This window comes from Theobroma cacao, chromosome 2 (assembly GCF_053813885.1).
Source record: "Theobroma cacao isolate CCN51 chromosome 2, ASM5381388v1, whole genome shotgun sequence".
In the NCBI taxonomy this organism is placed as follows: Eukaryota; Viridiplantae; Streptophyta; class Magnoliopsida; order Malvales; family Malvaceae; genus Theobroma; species Theobroma cacao.
The window spans coordinates 18,533,235-18,557,663 of record NC_142640.1 but is presented as its reverse complement, the minus strand read 5'-3'; the positions used below and the strand labels follow the sequence as shown (position 1 = coordinate 18,557,663).

The 24,429-nt window shown below is 32.4% G+C and overlaps 1 protein-coding gene and 1 long non-coding RNA gene across 3 annotated transcripts; both read left to right on the top strand.

Moving 5' to 3' along the window:
* Nucleotides 1-12,669: 12,669 nt before the first annotated feature.
* Nucleotides 12,670-14,619, top strand: LOC148764129 (uncharacterized). The gene is made up of 3 exons (XR_016024780.1): nucleotides 12,670-12,805; nucleotides 13,454-13,537; nucleotides 14,406-14,619. It is a non-coding gene; the product is annotated as an uncharacterized LOC148764129 (long non-coding RNA).
* A 4,846-nt stretch (nucleotides 14,620-19,465) lies between these two features.
* Nucleotides 19,466-24,429, top strand: GSH2 (glutathione synthetase 2). 2 transcript variants are annotated; one of them, XM_088803888.1, is made up of 13 exons: nucleotides 19,466-19,824; nucleotides 20,346-20,515; nucleotides 20,655-20,730; nucleotides 21,277-21,407; nucleotides 21,967-22,089; nucleotides 22,167-22,248; nucleotides 22,398-22,477; nucleotides 22,578-22,647; nucleotides 22,963-23,084; nucleotides 23,475-23,614; nucleotides 23,701-23,893; nucleotides 24,133-24,206; nucleotides 24,332-24,429. In XM_088803888.1, exons 1-13 carry the CDS (start codon nucleotides 19,477-19,479, stop codon nucleotides 24,373-24,375), a joined length of 1,653 nt encoding a protein of 550 aa, XP_088660014.1. In that variant the 5' UTR covers nucleotides 19,466-19,476; the 3' UTR covers nucleotides 24,376-24,429. The 2 variants fall into 2 exon arrangements, with proteins under 2 accessions (XP_088660014.1, XP_088660013.1); XM_088803887.1 differs by having other exon boundaries at nucleotides 24,133-24,429.

Below are 24,429 nucleotides of genomic sequence, written 5' to 3'. Positions count from 1 at the left end.
GATGCCATTACCTACGTCGTAGTGAATCAAAATGCTGGGGCGATACACTTGAGCTGATCACTTATCTGCAAAAGGAAGATAAGGGGGTGAGTCTCACAGACTCAGTGATTATCGACTCCGTGAATAGGGCGTAGATGGGAAACAAGCTAGGGACAAAAAATTTGAATATTAAAACATAAGAGCATATATAAATAATTTAACTCAAAAGGAAGTTTTGTGCATTACATGAAAACCAAGAATTTTAATGCAACATAATCCTTTAACAATAAATGTGTCAAAATCAGTGTAAGTGAAAGATTTCCACCCTCGAAATTATTTGACAACTTTGCTCAAATCAATCCAACATAAACATGCATACTCCCATGAAGTCAAGCATTATCAAAGCTTATACACAAATTCGTAAATCACCTTATCCTCGAGGAGTTAAATACAAAGTCATAGTATAAGTATAAATAGGGGAGCTGAGGAAAAACTTAAAATTCTCACCATGCGAAAGAATACATGTTTGAAAACCCAAAGAGATACCACTATCAAGTAGGTAATCATAGTAATCAACTCGTAGATCTGCTTCCACGTAATAACATCCGAGAGGTCCTCTTCCACCGGATTCCCATAGCCATGGCAGTCTTGATGATGTTGGCCGACATCGAAGAAATCAAGTGGTCACAACCACGTATAATAACTTGTGGCCTAGCCACATATATACATCACAGACCGTGACTCCAACCACGTCTAACAGTCCGTCAGTGACCTAAAGGTTCTCTAACTAGAGTTCACTTGTGCACAAGGGTCACACTATCCCGATGTGACATTCGACCTGCTCTCGAATCTCCTGGTTTGACAAAACCATTTAAAAGCAAATTGAGTTCTCAAAAGTTGATTTTAAAACTATTTCCATAATACCAATCATGGTAACATGATAAACTCATTTGTAAGACTTTATAATGTAAAACCTTTGCATGTAGTTTAAATATCAAATCGGCATGTTGAATATGTAATTTATTCATGAATGCACATCACACAAACAATAAAGCACATATTGACATAAACTGTGTTAAAGAGCTTGTTTCTCGATTTCTAAAACCCTTTACATAGGTAGTTAATATATACATATATACAAAACCTTTCTCAAAGCATGGCATTCACAAGCCTAACATTCTACCAACTCATGCTGTCCACAAATTGCATTTAAAGTAAACTGGCACGTTTATTAATCATATATCGATATGTAGTTATGAAAATTTTGAAATAGACACCCACTACTCATCTTAGAATAGCGGGATACTACGTCGTTATCGATTCGGGTGAGTATCTAGCTAATTCTACTTGCCGGTCACCCATTATCTCCTTTGGTACACCACCACGACAAACCTTCCTCACTTACACACTTCTTAGCAACAATTTAAACTCAATATACTTAATTATTCACATGTACGCAACACTCCAATCATTGAATCCTTAACCCAATTTCATAATTTTCATCAACATTATTCACAATCATTTAACATGTAATCCACATACTTTCAACCGGCCATAGCCCACATAACATAATGTACTCACATTGCATGCTCACCTTTTAATTTTAGCTTGAATTCCACATACAGTTCACAATTTCCTCACATCTTCGATCACCATTGCTGCCACAAGCATAAGTAATTAATACACATCTCATTTTTTCTTTCTACTTGTGATTTTGATATTAAAACACTTACCCATTACTTATCAAGCTCAAAATCACCATGCATTATAGGATCCACTTACATGCATGCATCCGGTTCTTGAATCCTTGAAGATTCTTGCTACCACAAACAAAATCCCATATTATAATCGGTTCACAAGGCATGCATTCAAACAAAATGATAACTCTTACTTTCCTTAGCCTGGAATCACTAGGCAGAACCTCCCATGCCTTCTTAAAGCTTCAACAATGACATGCAAGAGAAAACTTTTCGATTTTTCTCTAATCTTTCCCAAAACCGAGCCTCCTCCAAGCCCTTTTCTTCTTCCTTCTTTCTCTTTTCTTCATTCTCTTTCCTTCATTCTTTTTGCTTTCAAGGTCGATTCTTTTTCTTTTCTCTCAAAAGTGCGGATCTCTTAAAGAAAAAGTACTTGTTTGCTATTTCTTTTGTGTGGACAGATATAACAAGGAACGAACTTGAAATGGCCTTGTGAAAGTCTTCTTTTCCTTTCCTTTTCTTTCATGGGTGGATTGCTCAAGGCTTGGTAACTTTTGGTATTTTTCTTTACATGTCATGTCATTCAATTCCTCCCTTTGTTATTAACGCCACTTTCCATTGGTGGCTTGTGCATGCAAGTTTTTCTTGTCCATTCCTTTATCCTTTGATTAAATTACCTAACACATGTATTGATTCACATGGTATTCTTTTTGGTTTATTTCATTTGCATTTCATTTCACATGCATTTCCTTTCATGCACCACCTTATTCCTCCAATCACATTTCATGCACAAGCTTCACTTTATATTTTATTTGATCATTCATTAATTTATTCAAGTCACATGCTTCCCACATCTTTCTTTCCTCATTTAGCCACCTAATGCACTAATCTCATTACATGCAAATAAACTTAGTCTTATTCTTATTTTTACTTCACATGGTGGGGGTCCCACATGTTCCCCACTAACTTATCCTTTTTGCATGCTATAATTTGCTGGTAATAGTAAATTCACATGCACATCTCATTATGCCGCATAATCTAACTTTCTTTGGTTAGTTAATTTCCATTTAACTCAAAATATTGAAATTACACATAAGTCCTCGAACTTTTCCTTATTTACCATGTGCTTTCCAAATTTTTCATCCTTTACAATTTGGTCCTTCCAACATTTATTTAATTTCAATTTCCTTCTATTTTCTTTCTTTTACACTTGTACAAATAAGATATAAAATTTGAACTTCATTAAGATGTCACTATAATATTTAAATATATACGTACTCGCTTCTTTTTTATTTAATAAAGACATGCGAGCCCCACTCATTCCATTTTTCTTCAAAATTCTTCCTTACTTGTTCTCCCCCACTTAAACTAGTCATATAGTCCTCCTTCATAACTAATTTCAACAATAGATAAAATATTAATGTTTTAATATTATTTTATTAATAAAATACTATTTTATTTCAAAATATTTTTTTCACCCGTTATGTAACACCCCGTATGAAGGAAGGAAAGGTAGGGCCCGACTGAAGGCAAAAATAAAAGAAAGGGAAAAATGAAATGGGAGCTGGCCACATGGAACAAAGGGAAGAGGGAAAAGAAAAAAAATGGTAGGGGGCTGGTCAAAGAAGAAATAAAAAAGAAGGAAGGAATAAAAAAAAAAGAGAAGAGCTGAAAAAGAGAAAGAGTCGGCTATGAAGGAGCGAAGAAAAAAAAACATTCAGCCAAAAAAAAAGTCGAGAAGAGAAAGAAAGAAGAAAGGAGAAAGGAAAGAATAGAGAATGAGGGAAAGAAAAAGAAGAAAGGAAAGAAAAAGAGAAAATGAATATCGGTTGGAGGAGAAGGAAAAGAGAGGGAGAAAGCTGATCGGAGGAGAAAAGAAAGAGAGAGGGAAGGTCGATCGGTTGGAAAAAGAGAGAGAAGGAAGGAAAAGAAAGGAAAAATGGAGAGAAAAAAGGTACGATGCCGGCGGGAAAGAGGACGAAGAAAGAAGAAAAAAAAAAGAAAAAAGAAGTAAAAAAAGAAGAAGGTGTTGCCGACCAAGAAAGAAAGAGAAGAAAAAAAAAGAAAAAAAAAGAGACATGAAAAAAAAAACAAATAGTGGGCATAACCCAATAAGGAGAAGTGGAAAGAGCCCATGAGAAGGGCCCAATATCAACAAGAAATAAGGCCCAATGGTAACAAGAAAGGGTAAGCCCAAAAGAAAAGAAAGGTGAAGACTTGGGCTTGGGCCAACCTAGCCCAAATATGAAGCGCTAAAGTAAAGATAGTGCACTATAGTGGCATGTCGAAGGAAGTGATGAGCAATCGGCAAGTAGAAATAGCGATGTAGAGTCCCGTTATTGTGAGGTGAGTGGGTGCTAAATTTCAAAAACTATATCCTGATAAATATATTATATATGTTACATTTGATGGTTGACGAAATTGTGAAAAACATGAGTTGGTAGAAAGCCCTAAGTTGTTTGTGAGTGCGATAAAGGATTTTAAATTCATTTTTTATACTATACATAAGTATATATCTACAAAGTTTCAATTACGGGGAAACAAACCTTTCAATGGCTTTCGCTTCAAAATCATACCTTGCAAGCTTGTGTGATGTTTGGGCCAATGGTCATTATTTTATTCATGAGATTTGAACAAAAAAAATAAAATAAATTTATTGATTTCACTTAACATGTTGATTTGATGGATATGTCATGCTTTGAAATAAATTATGCATAACATTTAATTTATGATTATATTGCTTTTGATCTGTCATGCTTTGTAAATGCATTAAATTGCAATGATTTTAATTTTAACGTGATTGAGATACTTTGGGTAGGACCTTCTACCACACCAGGTTAAGTGTGGTCTTTGTGCACAAAATAATGATTATTGATTATCGATATTTGATTATAAAGGAGGACTTGAAGCCCCGATTCATATTGGGTGGCGTGGGCAATTCTCACGAGTAAGTAAATGGGGACTTGAAGCCCCGATTTATATTTGGTGGCGTGGGCAGTTCCCACGAGTAGGTGATGATGTTTGAGAGAGTAAGCCTAAGGGCTATATTAAACCTATCCAAAGATGATGCTCACTTGCATATTTTTTTATTACACAATGCATGGCATTTACACTTGAAATTTATTATTGAATGGCAAGTGAAATTTACGTATTCATTGGTGATCAATGATTTCGCATTTTTATGTTTGAGTCTTTTCATTCTACACTTGCCATTGGATTTACTGTTGACTGGATATCAAAGTTGAAATATTTTCTAGTACCTTAAATACAACCATTTTCATATATTGTTACTTGTGATTCATTATTTTTAAGATTGCAAGGTATAAAAACAAAAAATCTCTCAGTTTAATGGAGTGTGTTTTCTACACTTACTCTTGGATTTATAAACATTTCATGTTTATGTTTGTTTCCCCTCCTCGCCTACTCACGGGGTCGATGATGATCACTGAGTCTATGAGACTCACACCCTTCTTATTTCCCCTTTTACAGACAGGGATTGGCCAGCGTGTAATCATCGGTACGTTCGATCTACTGCAGATATGTAAAGGCATCTCATAGCATTTTATCTCGAGTCGCTCCGCTATTAGAGGTTGAGTTATAGCTCTTTGTTCATTAAGTTGTAAACGGATATTGATGTTGATATAAGTAAATAATTAGAGATTGTGGATTTCAATGTGTAAACTTGTGATTAAATGATTTAAAGCTTGAATCAATTATTATGTTTATGGCTCAAGTTACGATATAAAAGTATTGTTTTAAGTATTAATATGGAATGGTGATGGTATGTAGTGAACTAATGGGCATTTCGAGAAAGGCTTGTTCGGGACTTGGCGGGTCTTTCCGGAAGGTCTCGGACGTCAGTTGGGACCGGAAAGGGGTCGTTACATGTTACCGCTCTTTGGCACTTAAATTTATATTCATTGACCCTTCATCTTATCGATAAGGTCTTATTAGCTTCTAGATGAGGGTACGGGGTATTACAAATTGATGGTATTGGCACTAGACGATTTTAAACTAAAACTCCTATACTTTCCTAATTTATAGGACTCGAGACTCCTGTCATGAGCCATAGGCATCGACATCATCTGCAACTAGCTTTGGACAAAAAACTTGCAAGCTACCATCAAAACCAACATAAAACCAGCATAAAAGTCGAGTTGTTTTCATTCTTGTAGAGTTGTAGTTCCTCTAAGCACAAGATAAATGGCAGCAGCTAAATCATGAACAAGAGGAAACATCATGTTTAATTATAAAGCACGCCCATATATTTTTTTTGAATAAACAATTTTGGATACACTCACCAATTAGCAAGATTTGATCAATATACGAGTCTTATAAGTGAATAATTATATGTTTTACAAATAAGAATATGGTCCTAATAAATAAATTGAAAAAAATTGGTTGGAAAACAAAAGATAAAACACGAAAGCAACTCCATGCATATGTACATCAGCATACATGCATGCAAATGACTTAGGTTAGTGTTTAGGTATAAAATAAGGCACATTCTTGACTAAGAGATTGGATTGTGTGAGCAATACAATATCACCTCAAATTTCTACACATCTAAACTTTAATTAAATTTACAGTTGATAACACTTAAAGATAATTAATTTCGAATTGCCCATCTAGTTTTTATTGTTGGAACAAAGAACCATCTACTTAGCCTTTACTGCCAGGATAACCTTAGCATTTACTATTTAACTTAAATAAACTCCAGTAAGTTATACTTAAAAAGGCATTTATTTTTTAATGGATTTGAAGCTCTTTAACTTGCTAAAGGAGGGGACATAAGCAAGAGGCGGAATCTCTATAAAACTCTTTGTGCAAATTTCTCTTCTTACTCTTAATTTTTATCTATTGAAAATCAGGTCTTACAAGAGTAATTTCAAGTTGCACATTCTTTTTTAATTTATTGCACATTTACAATTATCAAATTTGCAAAAAAATTCAAAGATTCCAATTCACCCCTTCTTGAAACTATACTTGGAATTATATTGTTATTTGAGCTAATACATTCAAATTTGAATGCAAATGAAATCTAAATTTAAATTCAAAAATACATCAATCAATCCAAGTATTCAAATCAAACAAGACTCTCTTCAGGTTTATAGATACTTTTTCTCCTCATGTCAAGCCCAGCTCTATAATATATTTACCATATTGTATAGGTACTTGATAGAATGTCTGCATACTTGAATGCCTCAGAAATCGTTAAAAGACGATATTGTACCTAATGGTACAATTAAGTTGATTTAAGCCTCGAACTAGTCCAAATAGAGATTTTAAGATGAAATTGAAAATTTTAAAACCCCAGAATGACTTAATATGGTGATTCGAAGTTCGAGGATTGATTTGGAGTCAAGTTGGAATTTTCATGACGTGGGGGCAAAATGATCATTTTGCCACCCAAGGGTAAAATTGGAATTTTACACCACCCAACACTTGTCAAGCTCTTGAATTTTACCTATTATACTTTGGATAATTGAGATCTTTTATGTGGTGGTGGGAGAATGCTTAATTATCAAGTTTAAAAATGGACCAATGGGATGGTGACAAGTGGCAAGTTTTCATATCTTTATAATTTACATTAAAAACCAGCACACACCTCTCTTATTCATTCTTCATGTTCGGCCTCACCAAGGGAAAGAGGAAAGAAAGAAAGAACAAAACCCTAGTTAGAAAATTCAAGAGAAAATTGGTGGATTTCAAGGAATTAAGTAAGTAAATGTAAAATTTCTTGATTTTAGCTTGTGATCTACCTTTCTTATGCATTCTTTTCCATTTTTCATGGTTGAGAATCAAGTTTGCATGAGGATAACTTTTCTGGCCGGACATGGGGGGAGGAGTTTTGATCTTGGATTTAGCTAGATTTAGTGTTTTTAGTTGTTTGGTGATGTGTAGCATAAAAAGCAAACAAGAAAAATTCATATTCTTACATCACCCTCATTGGCCAAATCTTCCTTATGGTATGTGAATGGTGGATTTGATTTTATTTCAAGTGATTTGGTTAAGAATTAATGATTTATGGTGTAAAACTCAAGTGTGAAAAACCATAGTGTTTATGCACCCACCATGGCCGAATTTTTCCAAGAGAAAATGTTGATGATGATTTTGCTATAATTCATGTTATCTAGCTCATATTTGATGATTTGGAGTATTGGAAGTGAAATGAATTTATTTGGAGTCAATTTGGATGTTTTGGTTAAATCAAAGGTGAAGAGTTCGAATTAGGTCGAAAATTGATCCATTCTGATCACCATTGAACTAACGTGAATTCCATTTTTAAGTGACTATCCAAACAACCTCATGCATTCATATAGAGAGCCTGAAATAGATTTATAATGACATGACACAATATATTGAATTATTTGTCGTGCATTGTGTATAGGTGGTGAGTCTTCTAACAAGTGTAAAGACATTGTGCCAGAGGACCAAGAGTAGGGTATTTCGAACTCCCAATATTGTGAGTAACCTTATTATTGTCTTAATTATCTAAAGTAGTTTTTGTTCGTTTTTGTGATTTTATAAAAAAATGAGTTTAAATGGTAAATCCTTATGTTTTATAAGTAAAATGTGATTAAATGAAATGAGTTTGATAAATCATTTTGAAATTAAATGATGATTTTAGAAATTGAGTAATTGGAGACTGTTTGATTGTGTTGTAAATTTATGGTTTGAATTGAATGGTTTATGGTGATATTGGTATGAATGGCTAAATTGGAAATTGTATTGAAATTGTATGAACTGTTTGTTTTGCCTTGACAGGCTAGGTAGTAATATAATTGCCATGTCATGCTGTCGAAACTTTTATTGATTTGGTGGGATATCGATTAGCTTACTGCAGTGGGCTGGTTTTTATGGGCCAACCTATTAGAGAGGCACGGTAAACCCCGTTGCATTTTATTTTACGTCGGTATAAAAGGCAAGGAGGGTAACTCCTAAGGTAAAGTTTAGAGTTCACTTCATGCCGAACCACCACGTGAAAGTGAATTTAGCCAATGCCAAGGAACGACTGTACTTTTAAACGTAAAAATGTGTTTTGTGCGTATATGACTTTTTAAACAGCCTTGGCAAACTCGGTTGGATGCCTCTGATCAAGGTATCCCTGAGAATGAGTTTTGGCACGAGCCAAGTTTTTAAGAAATTCATAAGCCATGTTGATTATTTGAGTGAAATAAATTTATTTTATTTAGTTGAAATGAGTTTGAAACGTTATGAATCATAGTATGATGAACTATTTTAAGTTGTCTCTATTTACTCGACTTTAGATATTTTAGATGATGTTTGTTTACTCACTGAGTTTATATAAACTCACCACCCTCCTTTCTACTCGTTTCAGGCTCAAGATAGTCAGTAGATAGCTGATTTTGTCGAGAGTTACAGTTGGATTTGCATCTTAAAAAATCGTAGGTTCACAGCCTTTGTTACTTTTGATCATTCGGGGGTCCACACGTCATTGTAAATTAAATTACATACTCTAGTTATTTGTGTTACTGTATGTATGAATTTATTTTGCTTTTACGCTACAAAAATTATTTACGGATATCTCTATAAATAATGTTTCATAAGAAAATAAAATATTTTATTTAATATTTTTATTTTATTCTAATGGCTATCATTTCACTTTAAATGAATGTTTTAGACATCTAAACTTATTTTTGGTTATGAAATATGTATCTTTCACTTATATACTACATTTTTAGATGGTTTCGAAATTTTCGAAGAAAAATGACCAAAATACCCCTGTGAGATGAAAATTATTTTTTTATTATTTCGATTTGGAAATAGCTTATAATCTTTTAAAATATGATGTTTAGTAATTATTGCTCACAGGGGAGGTGCGAAAACTGATATTAAGCCTTACGAGGTTTCTATTGGCATTCTGTCACGACCCGGAACTCCCCATCGGGTCCATGACAATCGCCGCGAGGCCTCGACAGACATTCTTCACCCCGAATGCCGATTGAAACCCCGCAAGGCTTAGCATCAACTTTCGCATCTCTCCGGTGAGCAACAGTTATTAAATCTCACATTTCAAAAAAATCATAAGTCATTTTCAAATAAGAACAATAAAATATTATTTTTTGGCTCATAGGGGTATTTTCGTAATTTTTCATCAAAAATCTCAAAACTTGCTAAAAATGTAGTAGGTAAGCAGAAAATATATATTTAATGATTTAAAAACAAATTAAGTATTTAAAACGTTCATTTGAAAGCAAATTGTTGACAACTAGTACTATTCAAAAATAATAAATAAAATATTCTATTTTCTCATAAAATAAATTTTTATAGAAATATTCGTAAATAATTTTTCGCACATGAAAGTAAAGTAAAAATTGTATGAATAGAAATACAGATAACCAAAATATAAGTTTTGATCTGCAATGACACGTGGGCTCCAATTGACCAAGAGGATGTAAGACTGTGAACTTTTACTTTCTATAATGCAGTTCCGAGCTTAGTTCTCGTCCTACTCGACTATCTACAAACTGTCCTGAGCTTGAAAAATGTATAGGAAGAAGGGGTGAGATTTTATAATCCCAGTGAGTAAACAGATACCATCTAAATTATCTAAAGCCGAGTAAATTGAGATAATTAAAATAAGTCATCATACTATAATTTCATTACCTTTCAGTTCATTTCAACCAAATAAAATCAATCCATATAAATCGAGTAATCAACTTAGCTTATGAATTTCTTAAAACTTTGGCTCGTGCCAAAACTCATACTCAGTGATACCTTGCGCAGGGCATCCAACCGAGTCCGCCAAGGCTGTTAAAATTTCATATACACTTAAAATATATTTTTAGTTTGAGAAAAATACAGCCGTTCCTTGGTGTTGGCTAAGTTCCCCTTCACGTGGTGGTTTGGCGTGAAGTGAACCCTAAGCTTTACCCCAGGAGATACCCTATGCGCTTTTCCGTTCGAGGTAACAATATAATGGAGTTTACCGTGCCCCTCTAATAGGCTGGTCCACGAAACCCCCTCTGCAGTAAATAATTAATATATACTCCACCAATTCAATAAAATTCATTCTAGCATGGCATGGCAATTTATCGCAATCTAGCCTCTCAAGGCTGAATACACAATATAAATAATTCTGACACCAAAATCAGTTTAGCCATTCATGCTCATATATTGTCATAAGCCATTCAATTTAAAGCCATAAATTTACAACACAAGCAGGCAGTCTCCAATTACTCTATTTCCAAAACCAATATTCGATTTTTCAGAAAATTTATAAAATCACAATTTCTCTTAAAACAAAGCAATTTACCATTTAAACCCATTTTCTATAAAATCACACAATTGTATAAAACTACTATAGATAATTAAGATGATAATAAGTTTACTCACAGTATTAGGAGTAGAAATACTCCTATCTTCCGCCTTCGGGTGCAGTCTCTTACCCGAAACAATTGACTCACCACCTATCCATAATCTATGACACAAAATTCAATAAATTGTGTCAATTTATCATAAATTATTTCAGGCTCTTATCCATGCGTATGCACTAGATAGGATTTGAAATGTTTAGACAATCGTTTAATTGCGATGTCCGACCTAATTCGCCTATACACGGTGTAAAGTCTTAAAATCCCTAATTCGACTCCAATTCCATTCATTTCAATTTCAATTATCCAATTATATCCACAATACCTCAATGACTGTGAATTGGTCCAATTTATTAGTCCGGACTATAAATTATGCTTTTACCCCTAGTGGGTAAAAATTTCAATTTATTACACCGAAAATTCTCATCTAATTTCTAACCTCATAATTCATCATTTTTCCACCCAATTCTCTTAAAATAAAGTCAACCTCATCCTCACATACCATTGGCTAGATTCGGCCTAGAGAAATTCTGAAATACCCCATACTTTGATATGGTGATAAATAAAGTTGATCAAATGCAAATTGAGGTCAATTAAAATGTTTAGAAGTGATAAAAGACGAAAGGAGTAGTTTAGGATAAAATGTTTCGCAAGTGAGAAAATAATAATAAAATAATAATAATTTTATCGGAGGAGAATTTATGAGATAAAAGGCGGTTTGGAAGTCAAGTGAGGCATAATAAGGTATTTTTGGTACCAAGGAGACAAGATAAAATTTTTAGAATAAAATAATATTTTATTAATAAAATAATATTAAAATATTAATATTTAGCCGGATGTCGAAGTCAATCAAGAAGGAGGATCATATGGTTGATCCAAGTGGGGGAGAAGATGACAAGCCCGACTCTACAAAAATATTTGTGATGACATACATGTGGTGGATAGCATGTTTACATGCTAAGAGAGTCTTGAAAAATTTACAAAAGTCGGTATTGTACCTAGAGGTACAATAAAGTTGATTTAAGCCTCGAACTAGATCAAATAGAGAATTTACAATGAAATTAAGAATTTTAAAGTCCCAGAATGGGTTAATATGGTGATTCGGAGTTCAAGGATCAATTTGGAGTCAAACTAGAATTTTCGCTATCTAGGGGCAAAATGGTCATTTGCCACCTGGGAACAAAATGGAAATTTTTAGAAAAGATTTTTGGCCCCATTTCACTTATTGGAGTAAGATTTGAGGTTTAGAAGTGAAAAATTTTAATTTCGGTATAATTTGGAGTAAAAGGGTAAAATGGTAATTTTACCATTCGAAATCGAAAATTTAATTTTTTGAAAGGATTTTGATCAAATTTAATTATTTGGAGTGTGAAATGAGTATGAGGAGTGAAAATTATGCATTATGGAAAATTTTCAATTTTTGGGGTAAAAATGTAATTTTTGAAAAGTTCGGGGGCAAAAGTGTAATTTTGAAAAATTTGCTCCACCAAAACTTTGGAAAAATCTGGAAATTTCACTTAAGACTTGGATAAGTCAAAGGGAATGCATGGTGAAAAAAATAGGACAAGTGGATGGCTAGAAAAAAAAATGAATTAATAAAATATTTAAAATATGAATAAAATAATATTATTTCATTAAACAATAAAAAGGCATAAAAAAAATCAGCCCACCCATTCTTCTTCTTCAACATTCGGCCAAGCAAGAAACAAGAGAGAGAAAGGAGAAAACAAAACCCTAGAGAGAGAAAATCAAAGAAAAAGTGTGAATTTTCAAGGAAATTAAGTGAAAAAGGTGAGATTTTTTCTATTAAGCTTGAGTTTTCTTATTCCCAAGCATTTCTCTTTATTTTCCATGATTAAATTACATGTTTTCATGATGAATTCAATTCTGAAAAAATGGGTTAGGAGAGAGAAAGTTGTTGGATTTATTTGATTTTAATTTATATTAGTGTTTTTAGTTAGTTTAGCATATTTAGAAACAAAACAACAAGAAAAGAATTTATTTTCTCCCCCAACCATTAATGGCTGAATTTACCATGTAGTGAGTGAGGATGAGTTTGATTTTATTCTAGGAGAATTGGTTAAGGAATAATGAATTATGAGCCTAGAAAATAATGGGAATTTTCGGAGTAAAAATACGAATTTTTACCAACTAGGGGTATTTTTGTAATTTGCTATTGGGACTGATAATTTGCATCACACTGAGGGACATTAAGTTAATTTGGGTGTAATTGAGGTATAGAAACTGAAAAGAATTAAATTGGAGTTTAAACGAACCCGTTAGGAATTTAATCGGGTGATAAGACGAATTAGGCTAATACCGGATTTAGATAGTTACCAGTGCATTTTTGCATTCCATATCATGCATTGGTAGTCCAAATTAGTTTAATTTTGATTTAGTACCAACTTAGTGAAATTTTCGATTTTGTACTATGTCAAGGTGGTGAGTCCTCCAATAAAGGCAAGGAAATTGCATCCGAGGACCAGTAGACAGAGTGCTTCGAAAGTCTGCATTCTAGACATTGTGAGTAAACTTATTGTCGTCTTAATTATCTAGAGTAGTTTTATACAACTATGTGATTTTATGAAAAATGGGTTTAAATGGTAAATTGTTATGTTTTAAGGGAAATTGTGATTTTATAAAATGATTTTATAAATTTTCTGAAAAATCGAATATTGGTTTTGAAAATAGAGTAATTGGAGACTGCTAGTTTGTGTTGCAAATTTATGGTTCTGAATTGAATGGCTTATGACAATAAATGAGCATGAATGGCTAAACTGATTTTGGTGTTATAATTATTTATACTGTGTATTCAGCCTTGAGAGGCTAGGTTGTGATAAATTGCCATGACATGCTAGAATGAATTTTATTGATTGGTGGATTATATATTAATTATTTACTGCAGAGGGGGTTCCGTGGACCAGCCTATTAGAGGGGCACGGTAAACTCCATTATATTATTACCTCGAACGGAGATGCGCGTAGGGTATCTCCTGGGGTATAGCTTAGGGTTCACTTCACGCCAAACCACCACGTGAAGGGGAACTCAGCCAACGCCAAGGAACGGCTGTATTTTTTTCAAACAAAAATATATTTTAAGTGTACACAAAATTTTAACAGCCTTGGCGGACTCGGTTAGATGCCCTGCGCAAGGTATCACCGAGTATGAGTTTTAGCACGAGCCAAAGTTTTAAGAAATTCATAAGCCAAGTTGATTTCTCGATTTTTATGGATTGATTTTATTTGGTTGAAATGAGTTGAAAGGTAATGAAATTACAGTATGATGATTTATTTTAATTGTCTCCATTTACTCGACTTTAGATAGTTTAGATGGTATCTGTTTACTCACTGGGATTTTATAATCTCACCACCCTCATTTCCTCACATTTCAGGCTCAGGGAATTTCATAGTTAGCTGATTTTGACAAGGACTTTCATTTGGACTCGAATCGGTAAAAGCTGTAGGTTTTCAGCTTCCGATGCATTTTGGATAGATGTGGGCCCACGTGTCACTGTAAAAGAAATTTTATGCTTTGGTTATTTGTTTTATAGTATATATGTATATAATTATCTTTTACGCTATAAGAATTATGTATCGATAGTTTTATGAAAATTATTTTACAAGAAAATAGTTTATTTTATTGAATATTTTTATTATATTCAAATGGTCAAATTTTCACTTCAAATGAACGTTTTAGATACTTAATTTTTTTTAAATCATTAAATATATATTTTCGGCTTACCTACTACATTTTTAGCAAATTTCGAGGTTTTCGACAAAAATGACAAAAATGCCCCTATGAGCAAAAAAAAAATGTTATGTTATGATTTGGAAATGATTTGTAATCCTTCGTATTTTGATTATTTGATAACTATTGCTCACCGGGGAAGTGCGAAAGCTGATACGAGAGCCTTGCGAGGTTTCGATCGACATTCGGGGTGAAGAATGTTTGTCGAGGCTTCTCGACGGTTGTCACGGGCTCTATGGGGAGTTTCGGGTCGTAACAAATTCATGGAGAAGATAAATATTTTTCTTGTTGTTTTACTCATAAACATGCTAAACTAACACTAAACACTAATATAACTCAAAATCAAATTTATCTAACAACTTTCTCTCTCTAAACTCATATGACCAGAATTGAAATCATCCTCAAATCACATGATTCAACCATGAAAAATGATGGGAAATGCATGGGAAAGGCAAAGCACAAGACAAATTTAAGAAATGTTACATTTTTTTACTTGATTTTTGAATTTCCACCTATTTTCCCTTTAAATTTCTTGGCTAGGGTTTTATTTTCTCCTTTCTCTCTCTTGTTTCTTGCTTGGCCGAATGTTGAAGAAGAAGAATGGGTTATGGGCTGATTTTTTTATGCCTTTTTTTTATTAGTTTAATGAATAATATTATTTTATTCATATTTTGAATATTTTATTAATTCATTTTTTTTTCTAATCATCCACTTGTCCTACTTTTTTTTTTTCACCATGCATTCCTTTTGACTTATCCAAGTCTTAAGTGAAATTTTCAGATTTTTTCAAAGTTTTGGTGGAGCAAATTTTTTAAAATTACACTTTTGCCCCTAAACTTTTCAAAAATTACATTTTTACCCCAAAAATTGAAAATTTTCCATAATGCATAATTTTCACTCCTCATACTCATTTCACACTCCAAATAATTAAATTTGATCAAAATCCTTTCAAAAATTAAATTTTCGATTCTGGGTGGTAAAATTACCATTTTACCCTTTTTCTCTAAATTATACCGAAATTAAAATTTTTCACTTCTAAACCTCAAATCTTACTCCAATAAGTCAAATGGGGCCAAAAATCTTTTCTAAAAATTCCCATTTTGTCCTCAGGTGGTAAATGACCATTTTGCCCCTAGATAGCGAAAATTCTGATTTGACTCCAAATTGATCTTCGAACTCTGAATTACCATATTAAACCATTCTGGGGCATTAAAATTCTTAATTTCATCGTAAATTCTCTATTTGATCTAGTTCGAGGTTCAAATCAACTTTGTTGTACCTTTAGGTACAATACCGACTTTTGTAAATTTTTTTTTCGGGACTCTCTTAGCATGCAAACATGTTATTCATCACATGTATGTCATGACAAATATTTTTATAAAGTCGAGCTTGTCATCTTCTCCCCCACTTGAATCAACCATATGATCTTTCTTCTTGACTGATTTCGACATCTGGCTAAATATTAATATTTTAAAAATTTTATCTTGTCTCCTTGGTACCTGAAATACCTCATTATGCCTCACTTGACTTCTGAATCACCTTTTATCTCACCAATTCTCCTTCGATAAAATTATTATTATTTTATTATTATTTTCTCACTTGCGAAATATTTTATCCTAAACTACTCCTTTCGTCTCTTATCACTTTTAAACATTTTAATTGACCTCAATATGCATTCGCTCAACTTTATTTATCACCATATCAAAGTATGAGGTATTTCACATTCCGAGTAATGAATATTTATCGGGACATCGCGGCGGTTGTCACGGGCTCGAAGGGAGTATCGGGTCGTGACACCTCATAAGCGGGTTGAGCTTTTTGATTAGGTTGTTGGCTTGCCTAGGCTGATCTATCTGGGCTGCTAGTTTGCTTATGCTGTTTGGGCTGCTAGCATGCACATGTCCTGATAGTGGGCTGCTAGTGTGCGCAAGGCTTGCTAATAGGTCTGGAGATTGGTCTATGTTAGTACAATAAGCTCAAGTAATGGAATTCCAAAAGGGTGAATTGGAAACTTTAAACATTTTGACCTCTAGAAAATATTTGAACTTGATAGTTTAAAAACTTCTTTTTGAAAATTTGAATAAAGCAATAAACCTTTCATGAGGAATTAAATTTTAGCAATGAAACCTTAAAAGAAGAGAATAACTTGCACCCAATATTTTTATAAAGATTTGATCTTTTTGCCTATGCCCTTTCCCTTAACTTGTGAAGGAGTTTCAAATCTACTATGAAAAATGCCTTTTGAAGGCTCAAACACAACCTTTACAAAAAACCTTTTCAAGAATTAGGTTCAACACTTTAATTTTTCTATGATTAAAGTATAACCAACTCTACCTTTTAAAAGTTAAGGTATAACCTTCCACAATAATACAAGAATGAAATTAAGGAAAGCTAGGAAGCCTTTCTAAGGCTAATATGCTTTAATGAGTATAGCAATTTTTAGAGGTGATAAATAAGGATTCAAGAAATAAATGGCTCAACACTCTATTACAATGATCTTTGGATTTTGAAGTTGCTCTCTTATTGGAATATGACTTTTAGAGTCTTAATACTTCATAAATGCGGTGGGAAGCTTCATTATATACCAAAGAGATCTTTTTGAGCCATTGCTAAGCATTAAACGCAAAAACTAGTCATTATTTTTTTTTGAAAGATGCAAAAACTAGTCATGATAATTGTCCTTTTCACGTCTATCATGTCTTAAGTATTGATACTTGCTGCCAAAGTCTCAATACTTTTTTTTTTGTTTGAGTAGGTATCGAGTATTCTTTTGTAGGTCACAATACTTACCTAGCAACATGTCTCTTTATTTGAATGAGGTATCAAGACTTCCACAGTGAATCCATTTTAAAAGTCTCGATGTACTTTCTTTGTGACTCAATACACTTTCCTTGTGTCTTGATACTTTTGTTCCTAAATTTCAATTTTTTGCTTTTGCGTTGAGGAGTCTCGAGACTTATGAACTAAGTCTCGATACCTTTGATTGAGAGCTTCAATATTCTGTTTTCTATTAGCAAAGTATCAAGACTTCAAGAGAAGGTCTCAATACTTAAGCTGAAGCACTTGTTTTTGAGCCATTTTGAGCTTTTACTTTGCTCAAACACTTGGTCATTTTCATTTTATCATTCAAGAGGTTTTTTAGGCACATCAAGGTCTTGAGTTTGCAATTTTAATAATTTGTTTTAATCATTTCAAAACAAGATCAATTGTAAAACCAATAATCTCTCTCTTTTTAATATAACAAAACTAGTGAGCAAATTTGCCAATCTTTAATTAAAACTCCCCTGAGTTTACGAGTTTAAATCTTTTGCTAAGGTTGAAAAGATATTTTTGAGTTCAAAAACATCATGCTTTAAACCAATAAAACTTGGCAAATTTCTTGAAAGTATTCTCCCCATTTTTGTTATATAAAAAATGGCATAATATCAACGATGGAGCCTTGTATAGCCCCCCAAAATTTTTAAAATCTTGTTTATATTATATAATTTTTTGTCTTTTTTAAAGGTATATATTTTTTTCTTAATAATCTCCTCAAAAATTTTTAACCTTTAATCCTCTTTGTCTTTGACTCCCTTAATAAAAGTTGACTAGTTTTGTCTTTGCATAATATAATATTTAAATATAAAAATATTGACGTAAATTTATAAGAATTAATGTAAAAAATCATAAAGTTGAAATAAGTATTTTTAAAATATTAACGTAAATATGTAACAGTTATCCTAACAAGTCAATTTAGATAGAATAAATATACTTTTGGTGAAAATTAATTATTTACATTTATATTCTCAAGTAAAAAATATTTAATCATTTATAAATGCATAAGAATAAGAATTAAAACACTTGCACTAAAAATCAGCCATTTAAAAATCTTGATGTAAATTTATAAGAATGAACATAAAAACTTATAAAGTTAAAATAAGTATTGTTAAAATATTGATGTGAATGTTGAAGAGTTATCATAACAAACCAATTTGGACAGAATAAACATATTTTTACTGAAAATTAATCATTGACATTTATATTCTCAAGTAAAAAATATTTAAATTTTTACAAATTATAATTTTTAAATGTATAATAATAAGGATAAAAATAATTCTAAAAAAAAAGATAAAAAAAGTTGTAATGAAAACTAGCTATTTAAAAATCTTGACTAAATTTATAAGAATGAATGTAAAAAATTATGAAGTTAAAATAAGTATTATTAAAATATTAAGATAAATGTATGAGAGTTATCCTAACAAATCAATTTAAACAAAGTAAACATACTTTTAGTGAAAATTAATCATTTACAAATATTAAGGTATTATAATAACAATAAAAATACTTAGTGAAAATTAACCCTAAGAATCTTAACATAAATGTTCATTTTTTATATTAACTTTAAATGTTAATGTTTTTTATAATTATAATTTTAAATGTTATTTTATTTTTATCTTTAAATTATAATATAATATTTAAATATTTGATAATAATGAGTTTATCTCAATTAAATTAGTTAGAAATAATGTTAATATTAAAAAATAATATTTTAATATAAAAATAAAATAAACATAAAAATTAAATAACATTTAGCATAAAATGAGTACAATTAAAAATTAATCATGCGGTTTACCTGTGACCTGAAAAACAGTTTATTATTGTTATTTTTAAATTATATTATTTAACCGCACTCAGCTTATATAAGCTATTGTAATGCCACCAAGAAAAGAGTCCCAATGGGCGTTGGCCATTCCTCCGTTTCTCTTTCTCTTGACCCAATTTCTATCGCTGCTTTTACAGCAAAACCAAAACCAAAAACAAGCTGCTTTTTCAATACCCACTGCAAAAAGTCTGTCTTTCCCACAAAAAAGAACTCACTTTTTGTTGGTTTTAGTCTAAAATTTGAAAGTTTGAAGTGCGGGAAAGTAGCAGGGGAGATGGATACCGAAAAGGGAATTGATGTGGCTAACAAATCCATTCTTGATTTTCATGGTATTGATGAAAGGTTGATTCGGAAGATGGAATTTGATGCCCTTGTTTGGAGTTCTCTTCACGGCCTTGTTGTTGGGGATAGAAATTTTCAGGTTTTTCAGTAAAGTTTATTTGTTTATTTATTTTTATTTTCAGGTTTTTCGGTAAAGTTTGTTTTTTTATTTTTCCAATGAGATGTAGTATCCATTTATGTTGATTTTTTTATGGTAAACTGGAAAAACTATAGAAGGAATTGGATTAAAGCAAATTACTTCTGATGTTAGCATTTTCTGATGCTTGTGTTTGGTGAAAGAGAAGCCGAAATTTGAACTTAAATTGCATAAATTGTTTGCTTTTTGGTTTTCGGAAACCGTTTGCTCTTCAACTGTGAAATATAGCAAACATGATTATAGCGGAATCATCTTTGTGCTCTACTATTTGTTAGTTCATACTTGATTCCATGTACTCTGCTAAGACTTTATTCATTGAATTTTGTTTGCAATTTTGTTACCATCCCTTAATGTCAATTTTAAGTCTGGTGTAGAAAGTAAGCTATGAAATTTGTCCTCAATGTAAATTAGTGAACTATATTAATTTTTGAGCTTGAATTTGATGCGGGTCTATCTAATTACAGAGATCTGGTCAAGTACCTGGTGTGGGCATGGTGCATGCTCCAATTGCTTTGTTGCCCATGTCGTTTCCAAAATCTCATTGGAAGCAAGCATGTGAACTAGCTCCAATTTTCAACGAACTAATCGATCGTGTAAGTCTAGATGGAAAGTTTCTGCAAGACTCACTATCAAGGTACTCTCTCGAGTCTAATAATTGCAAGTGATATGCCATTGTCTGAACCATTTGGCTTGGACATATTAAACATGTTCCAATTTATCCTATGAGAATACCATTTGCAATAAACTGATATTGTAAATGCTTAACATTACAGGACAAAAAAAGTAGATGCTTTTACCTCTAGACTTTTAGATATTCATTCCAAGATGTTAGAAATGAACAAGAAAGAGGTAAGTGGGTATTGATTACAGATATTTGGTCTTTAATAATATTAAGAGGATTTATTTTGATTAAGGAAGTGGAGTGTTTTAATATTGAGATGTACTTCTAGATTCTCTATGCTACTACCTTTTGTTTTTCATGCTCTTTGTCACTTTTTTAACTAATGTTTATTGTCCATTTTTGGATACCTGTCAATTAAGTTCCATTCATCATTAAAAAGAAGAGAAAGATCTACTTGATCATTTATCAGTCTTTCCCAACTGTATGAAAATATTCTTCAGAATCCTGTTGAAGATTTGGTGTTCATATGTTTCATATTAGATGAAACAAGTATTATAAGGCCCATAACTAGTTAACCTATTCAATTGTTTTGGTGTATTTGACAATCATTTGCTCTAAACATGAAAAAAAAAAAAAAAAACCCTTGTTTTCATTACATGAAAGAATCTAATGATATGCAGTTTTTGGAATAGGACATACGCTTGAGTTTACCTTGATCAGATTAGCGTTTTCATTGCATGAAAGAATCTAATCATATGCCGTTTTTGGAACAGGAAATACGCTTGGCTTTACATCGAGCAGATTACATGCTTGATGAGAAAACTAAGTTACTCCTCCAAATAGAGTTGAACACAATTTCATCTTCATTTCCTGGTCTTGGTTGTCTTGTCACCGAGCTTCACAGGTTGTGTAAATAAGCATTTTGACTTATTATCTCCAACATAAAATTATTCTTAATTGTGTAAATTTGAAAATTGCCATGTTGGAATTTGAATGTCGAATAAAGCTTATTGAAAGAATCCTTCAAATTGTTTTTGTTTGTTCTTGTCACTTTGACATCGGGTTTAATTTTTAGCAATAAGGTGACTGCAGTGTTCTTTTTAACACGTGGAAAGAAGTTGTGAAGCATAGAGATAGGATATCTTATAGTCAAGGTTCTTTGTTAGGATTTTTACTTCAGTTGTGATAAATTACTAAAGAAATTTTAATCAGCCTATATTTTATTGCTAGCCCAAAATGAAAAAGAGTTGAAATAACCGCTGTGAGCACAACACTTTTTATTCTTTTGCAATGTTTGATCTGCTTAATGCCCCTAATATTATAAATACAGCATGAAGGAGTAGTTGAAACATTATGTAGGGTCTACTTCTATAGAAAGCTTGGATAATTTTTTGAATTCTGATGCATTGTTCAGCAAACAGAATTTTCAAAAAGTTTCTTAACCATAGCTAGTCATTTTGCAGGACCCTACTTAATGAGTATGGAGAAGACCTTGGATTAGATTCTAAAAGGATTCCTAGCAACACTGCAGTTGGTCAGTTTTCTGAGGCATTGGCTAAAGCTTGGACTGAGTATAATAACCCCAGGTTAACTTTGAAGGAATATGCCCTCTTGCAATGTTTGAAGTCATTTAAGGTTCTTATAATTTCTTTCTTGGGTTCAGGGCTGTAGCTTTGGTTGTTGTTCAAACTGAAGAACGCAATATGTATGACCAGCATTGGCTATGTACAATGTTGAAGGAAAGATATCCTTTTTAACTTTTTATACCTATTGCTTGAAGAAAAATGGTATGAAATCTGCTTTTAGTAAAATAAAAGAATTTAAGTGTATTTTGAAGTTAGAAAGCTTGGATCTAGAGCTCACTTGGCATTGTATTCCTTAGCTTCATAACACACATAATGTGAGAACTGTTAGGAAAACATTGGCTGAAATTGATAGAGAAGGCCAGCTTTTACCAGATGGCACACTTCTTGTGTAAGTAACTCCATACTGCACAAAGTTGATTTTTCTAATCTAGATTGTGGCACTACCATGCCAAGCTTCTAGTTTTAATGTCTGAAATTTTGCACTGTAGAGATGGCCAAGCAATTGCAGTCATCTATTTTAGAGCAGGGTATGCACCGACTGATTATCCTTCAGAATCCGTAAGCAATTTAGCTTTATTTTCTTTCTAGTTTTTATGTCAGAAATATGATTTTGACAGCTACTTTTCATGTTACTCTCAAAAAATTGTTGTTAAAAATATGATTGCGGTGGCTACTTCTGTTTTACTTTATTCTTCATGTCATTTTTAGAGTTACTTCTAATATATTCTTTAGTATCAAGTACTCCTCCTTGCTAATTACTACAACATTAGACTGATTTCTACTATTTGTGCTTTTGATGTGTCTATGTTACATTCAACATTAGACTGATTTCTACTGTTTGTGCTTTTGATGTGTTACATTTTCAATTTCTAGGAGTGGAGAGCTAGGTTGTTAATGGAGCAGTCCTCAGCTATCAAGTGCCCATCAATATCATATCATTTAGCAGGAAGTAAGAAGATCCAACAAGAACTTGCAAAACCTAATATGCTTGAGAGGTAATTAATTCTATATTTTTGTGTGAATAATAGTTTAGCAGTACTCTGTCCAAGTGATCCATGGATTTATTTCTTAACTAGTTTAGACTTTAGAAACATCCTCATGAAAAATTTACTGCCAATGGCTTGAAGATGTCTTATAATTGTCTAAGGAATTTTTTTTCCCTTTTAGATGAAAATTTCAAAACTTCTAAGAATTTACTACTTATTCAACCTCAGAAATGGCATACCCAATATTATGGAACTAGGATATTGAACTATCATTTAGCATTTTTTTTTTTAATTTATTGGAATTGCAAGTATATTAGTCTGAATTTTGAGAGAACAACTACCAATTCTCCAAGTGGTATGTCTTCCTTGAATTTTCCCTCTCCTTCTCCATGCAAGCAGGTTCCTTGAGAATAAAGAAGATATTGTCAAATTGCGGAAATGCTTTGCCGGATTGTGGAGTTTGGATGACTTGGACATTATTAGAAAAGCAATAGATAAACCCGAGTTATTTGTCATGAAGCCCCAAAGAGAAGGAGGAGGTTCCATATCTAAAGATTTTATTCTATCATTATTGTTTTCGGTTATATTCTTGTAGTTGAGAATTGAGTCTTTGATTTCACTTTAGGGAACAATATCTATGGTAATGATGTGAAGGAAACCCTTCTACAATTACAAAAGGAAGGGTCTGAAGAAGATGCTGCTTATATACTTATGCAGAGGATTTTCCCGACTGTTTCTCCCACAATTTTGATGCGTGATGGTATTTGTCATAAAGAACATGCCATATCAGAGCTTGGTATATACAGTGCTTATTTAAGGTACATCTTGGTGTTGTTGCTTCATTATTTTACTGTGACTTTAGTCAATTTCATATAATGCTATTAAATTTTCTTCATCACTTTCTCAACCCAATGATCAATGGGAATTAAGGGGAAAGAAAAGGCTGAAATGGTTCTGAAAATTAGTATTAATATCATGCTAAAGTTTTACCCTTTTATTCTCACGTTTCTCATTTTGGGATGTGATGGATAGTCACGAGACGAGTTTTCACTTGCAGGAACAATGAGAAGGTTATCATGAATGACCAATGTGGTTACTTGATGCGGACCAAGATAGCATCATCAAATGAAGGTGGGGTTGCTGCTGGATATGCAGTCTTAGATAGCATATATTTGACTTGATGAAAAAACTTCTTGATTACCATCTGCATGCAAACATTTATTGTTGATTTATGTACCTGACACTCTTTGACTCAGTTTGGGAAATCAATCAAGGGTCCTCGACTCTACAAACAACTTGAAGTGCTTTTCAAGTCGTTACACCAAAAAAATCTACAGATTTCATTTTCTTTCTC